Source organism: Bos grunniens, chromosome 26, assembly GCF_055505025.1.
Source record: "Bos grunniens cultivar Pamir isolate PY7600 chromosome 26, Bosgru_T2T1.0, whole genome shotgun sequence".
Classification (NCBI taxonomy): domain Eukaryota; kingdom Metazoa; phylum Chordata; class Mammalia; order Artiodactyla; family Bovidae; genus Bos; species Bos grunniens.
In genome coordinates this window covers 25,774,058-25,795,846 of record NC_141190.1, presented here as the reverse complement: position 1 = coordinate 25,795,846, position 21,789 = coordinate 25,774,058, and the positions used below count along the sequence as shown (strand labels likewise).

Here is a 21,789-nt window from a genome sequence, read left to right as displayed (position 1 = left end):
CCCAGACTCTTGCATCTTCCCATATGAAGAAAAGTGCTGTATTCTTTAATTTGGGATATCTGGCTTTTCTTTAATTCACAAAATACTTTTGATGTTCAGACTACCTTCCCTTTGTTGCAGAATTCTATATAACCTGACTACTTCCCCCACCTCCTCAGATCAGCTCTCTGAGGGTTACTTGAGATGCTGTCTCCCAGGCGTGATGTCCTAAAAATTCCCACCAAATAAAACATAACTCTCAACTTTAAGTTGTGATTATTTTTTAAGTTGACTCTGCTTTTTTCAATTTTTGACAAAAGGCCAGGAACTTTTCTATGTGTTTTGCATTTTTAATCTTATAAAATTCCACAGCAATCCTGCACTATAGGCCTTATTCTAATGTGGACCAGAATTCTTGAACTTTCAGAAAATAAGTTTAAGCTTAATGTAAGAAATTACTTTTTTTTAAAAGGGACAGAAACTTTGCTATTTGTCCAGCAACAAAAAAGGATATGTGTTAAGCCTGAGCTCATGGAACCTGAGGACATACTATAAGGGGTTGTTGGTGAAGGGATTCCTGTATCAGGTAGAAGGTCACACAGGCAGATACCACAGATCACATATATGGCTTAAAAAGGTTGACATGCAATCAAGGCCAGGGCCAGCTTTGTCCTGAAAACTGGCCTGTGGTTCACCTTCTGAGAGCTGCTGTCTTCTCCCCTCTGGCTCCTCTACTACACCCCTTCAAACCCCTCCATCTCATCCTTCCTCCAGTGTTCCAGTTTTGTTTTGTTTTGTTTTTCTCCTTACCAGTAAGAGTAATTTAGAATTCAGGTTTCACCACACTTATGATCACTGAATTTGGATACGTGACATTATCTCCCTAAATCTTAAATAGCTTTTCTGTTAAAAAAAAAAAATGTACAAACAGTGTGGGTCATCCCTTATCCTTGGATGCTTCAGAGACTTACATTTATTCAAGAATCAAAAAAGAAAAAGGAACAAAGGCAGGAAGGAAGGAACTCAGTAGACTGACAGGCATAGAGTAACATGTCAATTGCCTTCTAACTCTTTTAAAAATAAAAACAAAGCAAATAAAATATATTCCCCAAAGCACATGTTTTTATCATACATCTGTGTTTGGCCTCAAAAGCAGTCGATTTCCCAAGGACACAGCTTACGCAGCTTCTTTACTTAATGTATCCAGAATGATATCCTAATGTCAGCATACAGGCCAAACACAATCTCCTTATGTTTGTACATTCAACCCATAACCCTGAGGTGAGCAGGGCAAGGATGAGTGTCCCCAGATAATAGGAAGCTGGAGAACAGAGTGGTTAGGGCGTCTCGGTCTCATAGCTAATGGGTAGCAGAATCCAGGACCTCAACTCACAGTATGGTACTTTGATCTGCTGCACTGCTAGATCACTGTTATTTTCATGGATTATTTGGGTCTATTTATGACCTAGAATATGCTAATTAGTTTTCATATATTTTACATATTTCATGTATATCATATATATTCACATATTTAATACATTTTAAGTTGATCTTTTTTTTATTGGACAGGAAAGGCCCCTATGGATACTTTCAATTTCAGTTTAGTCTTAAGCTGGTACAAAATGATACTTTATCAGTCAAATTCTGTTTAAGATGCATATAGGTGCATGATGGACTAAGGAGTGAAATCCTGGATTCCATTGCTAACTTGCAGGGACAATAGAGGTCTTGCTCAGCATGGTATTTCCAGGGCTGAGAAATTTGCCTGGCACACAGTAGGCCATTTCTAAATATTTGCTGAACGGATGAACAAATAGTTTTGCAAATAATTTTTCCAGTTACATTTTTTTCATAATCTTGACTATGTAAAGGTTTAGTTTTTTTAAAGCTTGCAATCCCTGCAATTCACCACGTGAATGCAAAATACCACGATGAGCTATGGACATTCCTATTTGAATTACACTGAAGATGCCAGGAAATTACTAACAGGAGCCTCAAAATTCATCTCATTAACTCCCATCCCCAGAAAATTCATTCCTGAGAGTTTATTTCAATGAAACGTCTCCCTGGGGACTGAAGGCCTCTCCCCCACTCTAGGAAATAAAGATGGATATGGCAGTAAGGGAGCGCAGGGCTTTTCATCTTCCCAAGTCATTAAAATGCAAATTGGTGGGGGTGGAGGAGAGAGGCCCGCGGGCAGATTTCCCCGCCCCGCCAGCGGCCACAGCACTCACATCCGTCCGCTGTCCGCACCTCCATGTGCACCAGGTCTGCCTCCTTATCCAGTCCGGCCACTGACCTGGGGAGGAAAGGAGAGTCAGAAGCTCAGTGACAAGGACAGCTGATAACAATGTGGGGAGGCATCTGGGGTTGTTACTCAGAAAGCTGCTTTCTAAAGGAGGCCTGTCTTGTACTGAGGATCCACAGAATATGATGACTCCCAGGCCCTGCAGAGTGGTGGCCTCTGGCAGCTGCCACCTGTAATGGTTACAACTCAGGTGTCCTGGAGCTCTGCCAGGGAGTCACTAACTCTCAAAAACATAGAAACAAAAAGAGCACAGAATAATGTGCCCCATAGTAAAGCTGGTCTAAGCTTCTGTCACGGACCCTCTGCCATGTCGCACCTGATTATTTCTATGACTTTCGTTCCACCTGAGGTGCCATAGTCCATACCACTTTCTTCTCCCTGGGGAAAGTGGTTAAACCTCCCTTCTGGCTGTTTGCTTCCATACACTCCTGCCCTCCTGAGTTTGGACCTATCTACCTTCCCTTACCTCTACCTTGTAAACAATAAATATTTGGTAACAAATATTCAATATCTGGTCTGACAAGGACACAATTCTGGTGGTAGGAATGGGGAACCTTAGAATCCTAAGGCCAACAGCCAGAAAAAGGAAGGCTGAGAAATCTTTACAATCTAATGCCTGTGGGCCTCCAACCTTCCACATATAGAGCCCAGTCTTGCATAAGATAGCCAGGCGAGAGTAGGACCCAAAAAGTCAGCTTAGAAAGGCAACACAGACATGAAAACATTCACATACTAAAGACATCGCATAACCCACTCTCTGCAGCAAAATTGGACACTTAGTCTTTCTACTTATTTTCAGTCTCATTCAAAGATTGGTTTTCTGTTTTTTCAGTTCTGAATAGATAAGAGGCAGCAAGTTAGAAAGGAAAAGTCAAATTAAAACAATGAGAATCAACAGCTGGTACCCAGATAGCAAGACAAATAGAAAACTTATGAAAAACAGACCAAAGAACCCAAAACCCAATCTTCCACACCATAAATCTACTATGCATCTTCTGGTCCTAAGGCCCTAACTGTTATTATATCACAGTTCACTATCTGACATCTGTGCCAAGAGGCTGCAGGCAGAGAAAACAGGAAGCAGAGGACTAATGATATCAGTTAACTCAGTTTAAGAAAATAGGGCTGCAAATGACCTATGTTAGGAAAAATAAAATGATTTTGTTAATGATTATTGTGTTGAATGGAGAAGGTAATGGCAACCCACTCCAGTACTCTTGCCTGGAAAATCCCATGGACAGAGGAGCCTAGTAGGCTGCAGTCCATGGGGTCTCAAAGAGTCGGACATGACTGAGCGACTTTTCACTTTTCACTTTCATGCAATGGAGAAGGAAATGGCAACCCACTCCAGTGTTCTTGCCTGGAGAATCCCAGGGACGGTGGAGCCTGTTGGGCTGCTGTCTATGGGGTCGCACAGAGTCGGACATGACTGAAGCGACTTAGCAGAAGCAGCAGCATTTTGTTGAATAGCTAAACTTCAGTTACTTAAAAGTTCATTTATGCGGGCTTCCCTGGTGGTCCAGTGGTTGAGAGTCCGCCTGTCAGTGCAGGGAACATGAGTTCAATCCCTGGTCTGGGAGGATCCCACACGCTGCCAGGAAACTAGGCCTGTGTACCACAACTACTGAGCCCCACGCCCTAGGGCCCATGCTCCACAACATAACAAACCACTGCAATGAGAAGCCCAAGCACTGCAGCTAGAGAGTAGCCCCCACTCACTGTACTGGAGAAAGCCTGTGCTCAGCAACAGACAAGGCTCATTTATGTGAAATAGTTCTTTCCCCAAAGAAGCTGAATGAAAGAGGTTTTTACTCTGGTGCTTTATTTTTTGCTTAATGATCATCAATATACTATCTTTTAATTTTTCCTCATCTCATTTGACCTTAAAGCAAAACACTTAAGGTAAGGAGAACAGTTATCATTAGTTATATTTGAGTGAATGGGAAACTGTGGCACAGAGCAATGGACATGTGTCTAAGATGACACAGGAACTAGGCCAGAACTAGACAGACTGACTGACTTAGTTCTCCATCTAGAGCAGCTGTCTTGACTCCTATCCCTTCTGCCTGCAGTGCCCTTGTATCCAACTCTCTCCCTGCCCCTTTTCTTCTTCAGATACCTCTTACTGTTCCTTCACTGCTTAGTTGGCCTCTTCCCTCCAGCAGATAAAGAAGAACTTTATCTGCTTCCTTACCTTGGTGATTCTCAAACTTGGCTGCCTGTAAGAGTCACTGGGGAACCTTGGAATATCCAGAGTCTTGAAGCCTTCCCAAACCAATGAAATCAAAACCTTTGGGGTTGGATCAAGGCATCTGCATGTCTTAAACTCCGAGATGATTTCCATGCACAGCCAAGTCTTAGAATCACTGCTTTGCACGGTTTAATCACATTACTTATGCAATTGCCCTTGTATGTCTTCTATCAGTTCAGTTCAGTCACTCAGTCGTGTCCGACTCTTTGCGACCCCATGAATCACAGCATGCCAGGCCTCCCTGTCCATCACCAACTCCCAGAGTTCACTCAAACTCATGTCCTTCGAGTTGGTGATGCCATCCAGCCATCTCATCCTCTGTCGTCCCCTTCTCCTCCTGCCACCAATCCCTCCCAGAATCAGGGTCTTTTCCAATGAGTCAGCTCTTCGCATGAGATGGTCAAAGTATTGGAGTTTCAGCTTTAGCATCATTCCTTCCAATGAACATCCAGGACTGATCTCCTTTAGGATGGACTGGTTTGATCTCCTTGCAGTCCAAGGGACTCTCAAGAGTCTTCTCCAACACCACAGTTCAAAAGCATCAATTCGTCGATGCTCAGTTTCTTCACAGTCCAATTCTCACATCCATACATGACCACTGGAAAAATCATAGCCTTCACTAGATGGACCTTTGTTGGCAAAGTAATATCTCTGCTTTTCAATATACTATCTAGGTTCATCATAACTTTCCTTCCCAGGAGTAAGAGTCTTTTAATTTCATGGCTGTACTCACCATCTGCAGTGATTTTGGAGCCCAAAAAATAAAGCCTGACACTGTTTCCACTGTTTCCCCATCTATTTGCCATGAAGTGATGGGATTGGATGCCATAATCTAGGTTTTCTGAATGTTGAGCTTTAAGCCAACTTTTTCACTCTCTGCTTTCACTTTCTTCAAGAGGCTTTTTAGTTCCCTTCACTTTCTGTCATAAGGGTGGTGTCATTTGCATATCTGAGGTTATTGATATTTCTCCCAGCAATCTTGATTCCAGCCTGTGCTTCTTCCAGCCCAGCGTTTCTCATAATGTACTCCGCATAGAAGTTAAATAAGCAGGGTGACAATATACAGCCTTGACGTACTCCTTTTCCTATTTGGAACCAGTCTGTTGTTCCATGTCCATTTCTAACTGTTGCTTCCTGACATGCATATAGGTTTCTCAAGAGGCAGGTCAGGTGCTCTGGTATTCCCATCTCTTTCAGAATTTTCCACAGTTTATTGTGATCCACACAGTCAAAGGCTTTGGCATAGTCAATAAAGCAGAAGTAGATGTTTTTCTGGAACTCTCTTGCTTTTTCGATGATCCAGTGGATGTTGGCAATTTGATCTGTGGTTCCTCTGTCTTTTCTAAATCCATCTTGAACATCTGGAATTTCATGGTTCACGTATTGCTGAAGTCTGGCTTAGAGAATTTTGAGCATTACTTTACTAGCGTGTGAGATGAGTGCAATTGTGGGGTACTTTGAGCATTCTTTGGCATTGCCTTTCTTTGGGATTGGAATGAAAACTGACCTTTTTCAGTCCTGTGGCCACTGCTGAGTTTTCCAAATTTGCTGGCATATTGAGTGCAGCACTTTCACAGCATCATCTTTCAGGATTTGAAATAGCTCAACTGGAATTCCATCACCTCCACTAGCTTTGTTCGTAGTGATGCTTTCTAAGGCCCACTTGACTGCACATTCCAGGATGTCTGGCTCTAGGTGAGTGATCACACCATCATGATTATCTGGGTCGTGAAGCTCTTTTTTGTACAGTTCTTTTGTGTATTCTTACTACCTCTTCTTAATATCTTCTGCTTCTGTTAGGTCCATACCATTTCTGTCCTTTATCAAGCCCATCTTTGCATGAAATGTTCCCTTGATATCTCTAATTTTCTTGAAGAGATCTCTAGTTTTTCCCATTCTGTTGTTTTCCTCTATTTCTTTGCACTGATCACTGAGGAAGGCTTTCTTATCTCTTCTTGCTATTCTTTGAAACTCTGCATTCAGATGCTTATATCTTTCCTTTTCTCCTTTGCTTTTCACTTCTCTTCTTTTCACAGCTATTTGTAAGGCCTCTTCAGACAGCCATTTTGCTTTTTTGCATTTCTTTTCTATGGGGATGGTCTTGATCCCTGTCTCCTGTACAATGTCACAAACCTCCGTCCATAGTTCATCAGGCACTCTGTCTATCAGATCTAGTCCCTTAAATCTATTTCTCACTTCCACTGTATAATCATAAGGAATTTGATTTAGGTCATACCTGAATGGTCTAGTGGTTTTCCCCACTTTCTTCAATTTAAGTCTGAATTTGGCAATAAGGAGTTCATGATCTGAGCCACAGTCAGCTCCTGGTTTTGTTTTTGCTGACTGTATAGAGCATCTCCATCTTTGGCTACAAAGAATATAATCAATCTGATTTTGGTGTTGACCATCTGGTGATGTCCATGTGTAGAGTCTTCTTTTGTGTTGTTGGTAGAGAGAGTTTGTTATGACCAGTGCGTTACTTAGATACAAATTTCAAAGAAGTAGGATTTGATTTTTTTTTAATCCTTGGTAACATCCTTGGTAGACCATCAACAAATATGTTTTGAATAAATGATTATAACACTTTCACTCAGGCAAAACTTCATAAGGCCCCAAGTAAGCCCTGAGCTCACTTTTGGGTCTTAAAGAAAACTTTTCTTAGGCTCAAACAAGATCTCAGTTTCCTGTCTATGTCCCAGATCATTTTTTTATCATGAAAATTACTCAACTGATGAGAAAACAGTAATGAATCTACACAGACCTGAGTAACGTGTGAAGTGGTTTCCTCCTGGGGCTATTTAGTTTTTTTTTCTTTTTTTTTCAGTGAAAGAAAGATATCTTTATTTTTTTTATTCTTTTTTTTTTTTAACTTTACAATATTTAGTTTTATAACAATTACCAAACTCAGCATCAGCACACAAGGATCATTTGAAACCCTAAAGGGGAAAGATAGGGATTCTTCTCCAAAACTGAGAGTTCTTGATCTGAGCAAGGACCAAGGACACAGGGGACGAAAGGACATAAGAAGCCACGGCCAAGCCTCCAGGGAAGAAACTGAAACTTCATGTGGCGCCTGGAACCACATGCTCACAGATGTTATGTCAGAACCACATGCTCACAGATGCTATGACGGAAGTGCAGCTGTTACTGATGGAAGTACCTGCAAAAGGCCAAGTGGCTTTCAAACTTATTTTTAGCAACTGAATTCTCTGTTCATATACAGTCTCCAAGTTCTAACATGTGCAATAGATCAAACAGGAACTTATCAGGAATCAGAAACGGCTCACCCGGACAACCATGCCCAAGAGAGCTGGGCGCAACAACTGCGAGCCCATGATCTCGTTCAGCCCCTTCACTAAGCAGATGAGAAAACTGAGTTTCACACAACTGTCCAAAGACACACAGTTATTAGCCAGTGTCATGTGGCTCTCAAACCCAGTTCAGAACCTCAGGACAGCCTCTTTGTAGCACCTGGGCTGCCGTGAGGAAGTGACAGAGCTAAACTCTGGTGTGTTTTTCTCTCCTTGTGGATGTGAATTCTAGAGAAAAATCTTCCCCAGAAATAAGAACACTGGATATTGGTGTGTACATGAGGGAGGTATTGAGGGGACAAAGGACAAATGCTTGACTAAATGATTTGCTAGACTGTTAAATTTCAAGATAACCTTGTCTCAACATGTTTCTCCAGCTCACACCACCAACATTCTCGTCCTTGGTGTTTTGGCTCAAATTGACCCTCCACCTGGAAATTTCCTTCTGCATATTCCCCACTTATGCTGCTGCTGCTGCTGCTGCTAAGTCACTTCAGTCGTGTCCGACTCTGTGCGACCCCATAGATGGCAGCCCATCAGGCTCCCCTGTCCCTGGGATTCTCCAGGCAAGAACACTGGAGTGGGTTGCCATTTCCTTCTCCATCCCCACTTATGGTACAACTCAATACCACATTCCATGAAAGCCTCCTGATCTTGACTAAACATTATAATGCTATGAGAAACTTTCTAAAAAATACTGAATACCAATGCACAGGTCCCAATCCCGTAAATTCTGGTTTCATTGGTCTGGAGCAATCGTCCTCTCACATTTTAGCTACATCAGAATCTTTTTATTAAAACAGATGCTAGGCTCAGCCTCAGAGTTTTGTATTTGAGAGGTCTGGGGTAGGGCTCAACAATTTGCATTCTTAGCAAACACATAAAACATATGATGTTGATGGTTAGGGAACACACTCTAAGAACCACTACCCTAGAGTATCATCCAGGAATCAATAGCTTTTAGATGCTCATGAGTGATAAGGATGTGCAGTCAGAGTTGAAAATCACTCATTAGAGATTGAAATGCAACCTTCACAAACCAAGCTGAAATATCCCTTCCTTTTTATATATCAGTGGGGTAGTTAAAAGCATACAGTCCGGAATCAGGCACTCCAAGTCAAAGTCTCGGCTCCATCACTCAGTTGCCTTGGGATCACAGGCAATTAACTCAATCTCCTTGCTGCATGTTTCTAGTCTGCACACTGGGGATATCATAATAGCACCCTTTGCATTGTTTTTATGAGAACTGAATGCATGTAAACATTTCAAATAGAGGCATACTTCAACAACTAACTCTATGTAATGCTTACTAATATACAGCTCTCATTATGTGGAACTAATACTTTTTAAGTGTAATATTTATTGAGTATCTAATGTACCAAAACTGTTATTATCATCTTTGTTTTGGCCATGTGGCATGTGGGATCTTAGTTCCCCATCCAGGAATCGAACCCACACTCCCTGTAGTGGAAGCACAGAGTGCTAACCACTGGACCTCCAGGAAAGGCTTTTATTATTAATTTAATATGTTGTCTCTCTTAATTCTTAAACAAACTTTTGAAATTGGCAGTATAATTTTTTTTCAGATGAGGAAATGAAAATTTTGAGATGGCAAATTGCCTAATCATTGGTACAGAGTGAGAAAGAGATGGATCTCAGATTCACACATAATTCATTTTATGCCACCATCAATTATCTGTGTACCTCAATTTTTTTTCTCCTTCTTTATTGTACTGTCCCTAAAGATACGATTTAGATCTGATTAAATTATTTTTCCACTAGCGCCTACCATTGTGCCTTCTTGCTCTGTATTATTAAATATCGCCTGAGTAGATAGATGAACACAGAAACGAAAGTAGTAATAACCCCAACAGTATGTTTAGGATAAATGTTGAAAACGGTTCCATAATATGGTGGAACAGATTTCATCTGTTTAATTAATCTCTAGGCAATTAAGTAAATAAAGTCTTCATTTTCCATTATTATGCTGTTATTTTCACCATTTATCCTCAAAGCAATATTGGATCTGTCAAACACAGTCATCTGTGATTTGCTTGGCAAATGCACGACCATCCTTTGAAAACACTAGGGCCACAAAAACCCAGGGATCTTATCTAGCTCAAATGAATACAGCTCCTCTAGTGGGCACTCTGGGAGCTCTCCTTCTGCATCACAATAATCCCTGCCTCGGTCAACTGCTGGCTCCTCCCAGATCCACAGATGTCTAGGTGTAGAACCCTATGCCCATGTTGTACTACATGGCTCTGTTCCTGTCTATAGCCGATTAGACCAGGGGAGATCCTCACCGAAGCTGGTTCAGAGACACGTTTCCCAGACTTTAGGACTGCTTTGAGAAACTGTAGCATGAGACTCGGAGAAACTTGTCTTGGACACCTTCAACTATTCAGCCAGAAAGAAGAGAGAAGCAGAGATGAAAGGAAAAAAAAGAAAGAAAGAAAGAAGGCACTTTGTGAGGTTATGGGATAGGGACCTTTGTGAGGTCTAAACGCATTCCCTTTCTGGGATTCTAATAATGTCTCTCTCTCTTTCTTTCTCTTTATCTCTCTCAATAAGCACAGAGATCAAACCAATCAATCCTAAAGGAAATTAAACCTAAAATATTCACTGGAAGTACTGATGCTGAAGCTGAAGCTCCAATACTTTGGCCACCTGATGCGAATAACTGACTCATTGGAAAAGACCCTGATGCTGGGAAAGATTGAGGCAGGAGGAGAAGGGGATGACAGAGGATGAGATGGTTGGATGGCGTCACCAACTCAATGGCCATGAGTTTCAGCAAGCTCTGTGAGATGGTGAAAGACAGGGAAGCTTGGCACATTACAGTCCATGGGGCCACAGAGAGTCGGACACGACTGAGCAAGTGAACAACAACAAAATTAGTTACTGTTTCCCATACCCAGAATCATCATTAATATGCTCTCTAAAAGTTGCTCAGCATGTGCAGAGCCGTTTCTGGACATAAGGGTTAGCTACTGTCCCTTCAGCATTCTGGTTCTCCCAGAAAATTAAAAGGGCTACTGATTACTGTATCAGTATGTCTCTAACAATAGGCTATGTTCTACTGGTGGATTGTAAAATACATCTAGCGGATCAAACCCCAATTATTTTTTATAAAATATGGAATGGAAGTATCAGAGAGCATCTCATGTGGTAGACTAAGTATTTTTCATAACATGTAAAGATATATAAGAAGATATAGGTTTATCCAGGGACACAAGTATAGTATTCCTTACCAGAGAAGCAGTATTGAAGGGAGGGAGGGAGGAACGGCAAGAGAGAGGGAAGGAAGGAGGAAGGAAGGCAGGGGCCAGGGAGGAAGGAAGGAAAGAGAAACTGCATGGTCTAATTTAATATAATACCTTTCTAAATTCTAAATGGCTAGAATGAAATTCAGCAGTCACATGAACTATTTTCAGGACAAGGCATACACACATCAGGAGGTCACTTGCAACAGATGAGGAGTTTGAACTCAAATGAAGAATCCCAGTGAACCATAGCTAATATCATGCTCATGCTGGCAGTAGCAATTTGAAGCTAAGCTTTGGTCACTGGGGTTTGTGATTGTGCTAATATAGTGACGATCCATGAGGTTTTCCCTGAATGCAACTGAACAGCTGGTCTACTAGGAATATAACCAGTAATCCCTTTGCAAGTACTTACTGAATACTCACTATGTGTGAGCACTTAGGAAGCTGCCAACCAGTCTAGCACACAGCCCATTTGTTTTCTACATACATATGGGCTATAGACTAGCATAGCTCTAGAAAACAAGATCATGTCATATGATCACAGCTTAAGGAAAGGTTGCTCATAGAAAACTATTTGATCCTATTAAACAGACCAAGCACATTGCCTCATTTGTAGAGGGACTGCAGAGAACAGGCAATGCTCTTATTCCCAGCCATTAGATTTTGGAATGTTCATTCTCAGACCCCACTACCTATCTCCTGAGAGTACCTTTAATAGGTATTTATGGGGTAACACACAGAGGGAATTTCAGTCTTATTGGAAAGGTGCAGGGGATCAGGTAGGGTTTCACAGCAATGGGGAAACAAGGAGCAGGCTTGAAGAATGTGTGGGATTGGAAAGTCAGAAGGGAGAGAGGGATGATATGACCCAAGGTGTGATGGTGCAAACAGACATGATGGGGAGGAGAATACTGAGCAGTAGTCATAAGAGACCACTTTGGAGACAGAATAAGAAAGGATCTGAAGTCAGTGAAAAGCCACCATGCCAGGAATTATGAATTGCTTCCTGCAAACTAAAATCTGTGACATTCCATAACATTGGACAAATTCCTGTCTTTCTGTAGGTACATTCACTCTATTTCTTTAGAAGTTAATTTCTATTAAAACATCTTTTATAAACTGTTACTTAGGAAAGTCTGTACTTTTTAAAAATGTTTTATTGGGAGATTGGGACTGACATGTACACACTACTGGAACACATGTATACTAATTAAATAATTTTCTATTAAAGAAAAAAAAATAGATAATAAGAACCAGCCATACATCACAGGGAACTCTACTCAATACTCTGTAATGACCCATATGGGAAAAGAATCTTTTAAAAAAGAGGATATATGTATATGTGTAACTGATTCACTTTGCTGTCCAGCAAGAACTAACACAATATTGCAAATCAACTGTAAGTTAAATGTTAGTCGCTCAGTCACATCTGACTCTTTTTGCAACCCCATGGACTATAGTCTGCCAGACTCCTCTGTCCATGTGATTCTCCAGGCAAGAATATGGGAGTGGGTAGCCTTTCCCCTCTTTAGGGGATTTTCCAGACCCAGGGATTGAACCTGGGGCTCCTACATTGCAGGCAGATTCTTTACTATCTGAGCCACCAGGGACAACTGAATCAACTGTACTCCAGTACAATTTTTTTAAAACTTAGAACAACCTAATAATGTTGCTTTATCTTAATTTATTTTTGGTTTCTATGGGATATGCTTAACATATCACAACATGTGTTGTGTGACCCCCAAATGGCAGTGCATTGTGGGAATCCTCTCATGTCCTCATTCACTGAGGTCCTGAGCCAATACCTGAAACTTCCCAAATGCTTCTTGTGTATCCAGCATGGACCCCAGCAGAAAAATGAGGGTCAGGAGCCAGAGGTAGTGGAGGGGTTAGAAAGTGGGGTAGGATATAATTTGAGAGAGAAATAGGGTATAAATATATAATAAAGAATAGAGATCAGTTAAATAAAAACAATTCAGTTCAGTTCAGTCACTCAGTCGTGTTTGACTTTTTGCAACCCCATGGACTGCAGCACACAAGGCTTCCCTATCCATCACCAACTCCCGGAGCTTACTCAAACTCGTGTCCATCGAGTTGGCCATGCCATCCAACCATCTCATCCTCTGTCGTCTCTTCTCCTCCCACCTTCAATCTTTCCCAGCATCAGGGTCTTTTCCAATGCGTCAGTTCTTCACATCAGGTGGCCAAAGTATTGGACTTTCAGCTTCAGCATCAATACTTCCAATGAATACTCAGGACTGATTTCCTTCAGGATTGACTGGTTTGATTACCTTGCAGTCCAAGGGACTCTCAAGAGTCTTCTCCAACACCATAGTTCAAAAGTATCAATTCTTTGGTGATCAGCTTTCTTTATGGTCCAACTCTCACATCCGTATATGACTACTGGAAAAACCATAACTTTGACTAGACAGATCTTTGTTGGCAAAGTAATGTCTCTGCTTTTTAATATGCTGTCTAGGTTGGTCATAACTTTCCTTCCAAGTAGCAAGCGTCTTTTAATTTCATGGCTGTAGTCACCATCCACAGGCAGTGATTTTTAAGCACACAAAAATAAAGTCAGTCACTGTTTCCATTGTTTCCCCATCTATTTGCCATGAAGTGATGGGACTGGATGCCATAATCTTAGTTTTTTGAATGTTGAGTTTTAAGCCAACTTTTTCATTGTCCTCTTTCACTTTCATCAAGAGGCTCTTTAGTTCTTCTTCACTTTTTGCCATAAGGGTGGTGTCATCTGTGCATCTGAGGTCATCGATATTTTTCCAGGCTATCTTGATTCCAGCTTGTGCTTTACCCAGCCTGGCATTTTGCATGCTGTATTCTGCATATAAGTTAAATAAGCAGGGTGACAATATACAGCCTTGATGTACTCCTTTCCCAATTTGGAACCAGTCTGTTGCTCCATGTCCAGTTCTCACTGTTGCTTCTTGACCTGAATACAGATTTCTCAGGAGGCAGGTAAGGTGGTCTGGTATTCCCATCTCTTCAAGAATTTTCCACAGTTTATTGTGATCCACACAGTCAAAGGCTTTGGCATAGTCAATAAAGCAGAAGCAGATGTTTTTTCTGGAACTCTCTTGCTTTTTTGATGATCCAGTGGATGTTGGCAATTTGATCTCTGGTTCCTCTGTCTTTTCTAAAACCAGCTTGAACATCTGGAAGTTCACCAATCATGTACTGTTGAAGCCTGGTTTGGAGAATTTTGAGCATTACTTTGCTAGCGTGTGAATGAGTACAATTGTGCAGTAATTTGAACATTCTTTGGCATTGCCTTTCTTTGGGATTGGAATGAAAACTGACTTTTTCAGTCCCATGGCCACTGCTGAGTTTTCCAAGTTTGCTGGCATATTGAGTGCAGCACTTTCACAGCATCATCTTTTAGGATTTGAAACAGCTCAAAGACAGTTAGGAAGGAACAAAAGCTTCCCTGCAGGCTGGGGTACTGGAGAAGGAGAGAGTGGGACAAATAGAGAGAGTAGCATGGAAACATATAGATTACCATATGTAAAATAGATAGCCAGTGGGAATTTGCTGTGTGACTTAGGGAACTCAAACCAGGGCTCTGTGACAACCTAGAGGAGTGGGATGGGGTGGGAGCTGGGATGAAGGTTCAGGAGGGAGGGGACATATGCATACCTATGGCTGATACATGATGATGTAAGGCAGAAACCAATACAATATTGTAAAGGAATTATCCTTCAATTAAAAGTAAATAATTTTTTTTAATGAGAAAAATCACATTATCTTATTAAAAAAAGAAGTCTCACTGCCCCACATTTCCTAAACTGGAGTCTGGGATGACACAGTCAGTGTTTATTGGGGTTGCCCGATCACACTAGGTATTATTTTTAACCCATAGTCTGTTTTTAGGACAAGAATTTGTCTCTTCTATGTCCAGTGGTTAGGAGCTTTGGAATCATCAGCCCTAGGTTCTAATCCTGGCTCTATTTCTATTAGCTGTGTGACTTTGAGCAAGTTACTTAACCTCTCTAAATCTATAATTTTCCATAAGAGTCAAAACTTCCTTGTTTTGTCTTGATGAACATGAAATAGCATATGCACATATTTAGAGAATATTCCCAATGGTTCCTGGCATCTTACATTCAGACACACACAAAGATATGCACACAGACATACACTGATCTGAATACCACTGATTGTGTAGAAAGTGAGAAAGTCATTTCCTAGGCAGGTTGATAAGAAGTCTAGGGGTCCCCAAGGAGAGAGGGGTCTGGAATTCTCAAAGAGGAAGAAAGGACAAACTTTTCTTTCCTCGACATTCCTTAAGATTGTATAACAATAATGTATCCTGCCTGAAGATAGTCTCTGGATTAAACCTTCTGGCTAATCCTGTTATCTTAAAATTTAAATTATGGGAGTAGGTCTGGTGAGGTCTTTACAACCTCCAGACATTCTTTGGATTCATTGGAGAGTATATAACTCCATTGCTAACACTAGCAAGGGGGTACTCTTTCTGCCCCCTTCTGATGTCTATGTCAGAAGCTTTCTCTATCTCCTTTATACTTTAATAAAACTTTATTACACAAAAGCTCTGAGCGATCAAGCCTCATCTCTTGCCCCAGATTGAATTCTTCTCCTCTGGAGGCCAAGAATCCCGGCATCTTTACATGGTTCAACAACAACCTTTCAAAAGTGTCTAAGGAAAACTTGCATTGGAGTGTAGGAGAAAGAGCACTGGGCTGGGGCAAAGACCTTAGTTCTGGTCACAGTCTAGCACTGTGGCTTTGGCTATGTCACTTGACCCCTCTGGGCACGGTTCCTCTCTCTGCAAATCACATGTGTGGGGTGGGTGATGCCGGGATCCCCTCCCCCTCTGCTCTCTGGCATTGAGAGGCTCTATGGCTGTGGAGGATGGAGGTACATGAGCTCTTCCTTTGCACTGACCGTTCTTAAGCCCCTGTTCCATCCTGCTCTGCCCTACTTCTTTGAGGCAGGGGTGGGATATCTTTCTAATCAAGTGAGTGCATCAGAAGGGAGAGGAACCTCCTGCTGGAAAGGTCCCTGAGGTGTTGCTAGCCACTGGCAGGGTGCAGCTGCAGTTGAAGAGGGCTTTTCTCAACAGTCTTGTGCCACCAAATTCCATCTGCCCTGCACCTCTATGGGGACCAAAAGACCAAGGAGGGAGCAGGAAGACAAAGTTACTGCTGGGGACCAATGATCTGGAGGGCCCCACATGCAAGAGTTTACAAAGCACCTTCCCATCATCCTCCTGTAATCTCACTGTTTTATTTCTAGCAGGTATTGTTCCCATTTTGCAGATGATCAAACCCCAAGCCAAAGTCACTCAAGATAACCAGGTGGAGCTGGGGTTCCCACCAGACTCTGCTGACTCTGAGCCCAGAGCTCTCAGTGCTGTGGGCTTTCCCCAGCTGCTTCCCCGTACATCAGCACATGTAATTAGATGCAAGATTGTGTGGTATGGACTGGAAGTACTGGAGGAACTGAGAGAGTTAATTTTAAAAGGCAAAGGGCATTAAGGAGACAGCTTGGGTGGATATTTTATAGAAATTCTAGAGAAGAAAGAGAAAGGAACCAGGTATATTTATAGGCTAATAATGCACAGAAGAGGGGAAAAATGTGCTGCCTCTGGCAATTCTCATCAAGTTAATGGATGTTGCCAATTACTGTGGTAACATTTTTAATTGTATCTTAGCTCTGAAGAGAATAAAAACAGAATTTCCTGATCTTTGCCTCAGGACTGTTAGGGGCACACATTCTGGTGCATTATGGTAGCATGGACACGCTTGCTCAGAGCCTACAAAGACAGCCACTTCATGGGAAAGCCATTACTAATTAATGGCTGTGCCAGACCTAACCAGGCTGAAAGGAATAGTTAGAGAAAAGGGTCTCTGCTTTATACACATGGGTTCATGTGTATAAATGGGTCTGGAAGACAACAGGAAATTATGTGAGGAAAGAGGCTGTAATCACATGGGACCCTCATAAAGAAGATGGTAACCACAGCATCACTGATGCTCAGGTACTGATAGCTAGTGTGTGTGTGCTATGCTATGGTCCCTGTGATATGAGGCATTGTGTGGGATACTATTTAAGACATAATAATTGGTGTGGTTATTTGAATAATGCCTGCCTCTCCTTGAGAATGTAAGTTTCCTAAAGGGAGGGGGCCTTGCCTGCTTTGTCCACTATGGTGAATCCACTTCCTAGCATAAAGCTGGTACCTAATCATGAAATTCAACCAATGATCAAAACTTCTAATTTTTGTCTGCATTTCACTAGCCAGGGACTATAGGCTCAGAGGAGCTAGGTTGGTGGATTGTCTAAGTTGTCACAGCTAATAAGTGGCAGCTCTCAGATTTAAACCCAGGTTCACTGGACTCGGCCCTGGAGGACATTCTATGATGCACCATGGAGCCTGCCGTTCTCCACTGGAGAAAGGAGGAGGGAGGTGAGAAAATGGCCAACACGTGTTTATCAGCTACAACGTTCCAGGCACCTCATTTCTTTACATCATTACATCATTTAATTCTAAGAAGAAATCTATGAAGCATGTATTGCCCAAAACTGAAAATGCATAAATATATAAAGAAAGCCAAAGGGTATACAAAAAGATGTTCAACATCAATAATCATCAAGGAAACACAAAGCAAAATCACAATGAGACATTACTTCACACGTGTTAAAATGTCTATTTTCAACAAGACAAGAAATAACAAGTGTTGGCAAGGATGTAGAACAAGAAAATTTTATTGCACTGCTGCTGGGAAAAAAATTGCCAGCACTATGGAAAACTGTATGGAGGTTCCTCAAAAAATTAAAAACAGAGCTACCACATGATCCAAAAAAATAAATGCATAAATAGAGATCCTGAGAATTTAAGTGGCTTACCCAAGATTCCTCAGCTGGAAAAGGAGATGAGAGAAGATTCAGATGATCCCATTAGTTAACCTCAACAGAGCTTCCTTTTACTGCATGTGTCCCAAAGAGTGACACAGTGACACAGATCAAACTAATCCTAGAAACACAAGGCATGGATGGGTGGAAAATAGAAGTGTACAGTCTCCTGTTCCTTCAAACAACTCTTTTAGGGACAACGTGGGGACAAACTGTGGCACAGGCAGTTCTTTGATGACCCCTCCCACCCCCATCCCCAATCCCCAGTTCCCTCTCTGTACTTCTCTGCTTTCTACATTCAGGGGTCTCACTCATGCTTCTCACCCTGCATGTGTGCCAGGACCCAAGACACTCATCTATCTACATAGGCCTGCCCTTCCTGAATAATATCCTGGGACCTAAAGTCAACCACCAGCAGCTCATGGCAATGTCCAGACCCTCAGCCAATAGCAGCCCCAAAAAAGTAACTGAAAGAATCAAAGATCTTCAGTAACAAGTGAGGAGATCTAGGGAGGGGCAGCAGAGCCAATGAATGCTAACCAGCTGCACTTAAGATGCAAGGATCAGTCACTAAACACCTTTGCCCAGCAGCCTCACTCTCTAAGCAGAGGATACATGAGTGAATTACCCGCTTTCCTAGGCCTGGAAGGGAACACAGCCTATGTACTAACAGATTTGCAAACACTGTAAGATCTCTGCAACTGAGACCTGCACAGAGAGCTCATGCCACATGCCCAGGCTTCCCAGTTCAGGACACTAAACCTGGTTGATCTGAGTATCAGCCATTTCAACTCAAAGTCAGCACCAGTCCCTTCCTGCCTCTTCCTCTTCCGCATTTCTATCTTGTTCAGTGCATTTCACTAAGAAGCAGGGACAAGAGGGGGCTTTGCAGTCCAAGCTCTCTCTGATTCTAGCTCCCCCACCAAGTTACATGACCTTGACACTCATCTGACCTCTCTAAGCCTCAAAATCCCCTTCTCTGTTAAGAGAATAATAACATACTTACTTCTAAGTGTTGTTGTGAGGATCAAAGTCTGTGATAGTAAGTCTTTGATAGTAAGACATTCCTAGGCTTAGGAATACTCAACAACTCATGCCAGGTCTTCCCAGTGTATTGTCAGTCTTTGACTCCCACTTCTGTTTCAAGCCCCCACACTCCCTTTTACCTGCATAGACACTGCTGAAGGCACATCTCCTGGCTAAGAGGAGAAACAGGTAAAATCACCAGCTTCTATCTAGGAGTTAGAGCTATTTCAATGGCACCCCACTCCAGCACTCTTGCCTGGAAAATCACATGGACGGAGGAGCCTGGTAGGCTGCAGTCCATGGGGCCGCTAAGAGTCAGACACGACTGAGCAACTTCACTTTCACGCACTGGAGAAGGAAATGGCAACCCACTCCAGTGTTCTTGCCTGGAGAATCCCAGGGACAGGGCAGCCTGGTGGGCTGCCGTCTACGGGGTCACACACAGTCGGACACGACTGAGGTGACTTAGCAGCAGCAGCAGCATCTACCCCCAAAACCCCAGCACATTCCAGAGGCAACACATGAAAACTCCCTAGAAACTGAGACCTAGGTGAGGACTCGGAGCCCTGGCACAGGACAGTGTACTCCTCTGCGACATCGCTCACACCTGCATCTGCCATCCTGGAGAAGGGCTGCCTGGGGGAAGAGCAAGAAGTCAGACCCTCTGGGACAATTACAATTAAACTGAACCAGATGCTCTGAATTCCTCTCCTGGGAGCCATTCTGCTTAGTCCAGGGCTGGAGCAACATCAGTTAATAGGCCCTTTTTCATCTTTAATTTCTCTGATTCAGAAAGTTTACAAGATCAATTGCTAAGAGGGCTAATGTGAGGAGATGAGGCAGCAAGTTGCTCTGGGCCCAGAGTCAGCTAATTCCTTAGCTTCTAACTAGAGTCCAGAGGGACTCACTTATATAAAGCCTGAGAACTCGCCTGGTTCAATAGCCCCTCCCACCCACAAAGACCCTCTAAATAAAGAATTTGAATTGTAATCCAGCAAAAATTGGGGCTTCCCTGGTACCTCAACTGTTAAAGAATCTGACTGCAATGCAGGAGACCCCAGTTCAACTCCTGGGTTGGGAAGATCCCCTGGAGGAGGGATAGGCTACCCACTCCAGTATTCTTGGTCTTCCCTGGTAGCTCAGACAGTAAAGAATCTGCCTGCAATGTGGGAGACCTAGGTACGATCCCTGGGTTGGGAAGATCCCCTGGAGGAAGGCATGGCAACCCACTCCACTATTCTTGCATGGAGAATTCCCATGGATAGAGGAACCTGGTGGCTACAGTCCATGGGGTCACAAAGAGTCTGACATGACTGAGTGACTAAGCACCAAAGAACAGCTTATCAGCCTCAAGGCAGCCAACATTTCCCAGGAATCTCAGGAAGATCTTGCTGAATATATTTCTGCTCTGGCCCAGAGCAGGGCTCCTGAGCGTGGAGCCTGCCCTGCTCAGTCTTCACATCTAGCATCCCAGGGACCCTGATTCTTCAGACTAACAGAGACAATACAACATCATGACCACATCAATGGGAATTCAGACTATGTGAGTCTAAATCCCATTTCTACCTGTTGCTAAGCTTTGGTTTCCTCATCTGTAGATGGGAGTAACAGTACAGGTTTGTGGGCATATAACTAAATGATGCCAGTAATGTGCTTAGCATGGCACCTGCACTTGGTAAATGCTAACTATCACTCACTGTCCCTTCTGCTTGGGGCACCTGGGGCCAGCACATTGCGGTCATTCAAGGATGAATTCAAAATGGGCCAACACTGTGAATCATTTGTGTTTCACGGGAAAAATAGGATTATACTCAGACTTCACTTTAGCCAGTGTTCTAGTAGTAGGCACTACATCCCTAAGAGACGTGACAGCTTTTCATTTCACTATTTTCCCTATCTCCTTTATCCTTACAGTAAGTTAAACCCTCCCCTCCTCCATTCCCTCCCAGGTAGCCACATGCAGGAATGATGCTGGCTAATGACAAGTTTACCAAATGATTCTTGGAAACAGCATGGAAGAAGGGGAAAAAAAGAAAAAAAAAAGTGCCTCCCAACCAGAGGACATACATTCTCCGAATGGAAAAACAAACCAGAAGGGGGCTAGCTCCCGCCAGCTGTTCTGGAGGACACATTCTCCAGGGTCCTTCATTTCCTTAACAGGACACTTGCCTCACTTCCTCCAACATGTCTGCATATTTTCCTTAATGATGGTAAAATTAAACTGAACTTTTTCTGTGCAACTAGCTCTGGGGGATTCTAGAAAGCTCAGGAAGGAAGTTTCAATGTGTGCACTTGCTGAGAATGAATTCTGCCTCATATAACTCCTGACAAATTGCCATTTTTTTTAAGGGTTTGTTAATTTCCAATGAGCAAATGGCACATCAGATATCTTGTTTATTCAACAGATGCTCCTGAGCTAAACAAATGGTTCTTGTTTAACAAATATGGAAACATCTTGTCAGCTTTGCTGAGATCATCCTGTGTAACCATCAAGGAAGGGTCCTGTGGTTTGTGGAGAAAATACGGGCTGCCTCCCTCCCATGCAGGGTTCTCCAAAGGGCTGGGGATGGAGGTTTTCCATTGAAAGACATGATGTGAAGCTCCTCGATCACAGGCTGGGAAGCCCTTAAACAAAGGTCCTGGGATTTCTCCCCTCCTGTGAAGATGTCAGGTATTTCTGATTCAGGTCTATTTGATCCAGAAATCTCCTTCCTGTTAAATCTGAAAATAACCTTGAAGGAGATAACCATC

General features: G+C 42.6%; 1 protein-coding gene across 9 annotated transcripts in view; it reads right to left on the bottom strand.

Annotated features, from left to right (window-relative positions):
* The window catches only part of SORCS3 (sortilin related VPS10 domain containing receptor 3), a 633,389-nt gene that overhangs the window by 174,489 nt on the left and 437,111 nt on the right, over nucleotides 1-21,789 (bottom strand). For all 9 annotated transcript variants that reach the window (XM_086377568.1, XM_086377569.1, XM_086377575.1 and 6 more), the window contains one exon: nucleotides 2,214-2,278. In XM_086377568.1, coding sequence (XP_086233694.1) covers nucleotides 2,214-2,278 — 65 coding nt within the window. The remainder of the gene's footprint in view (nucleotides 1-2,213; nucleotides 2,279-21,789) is intronic.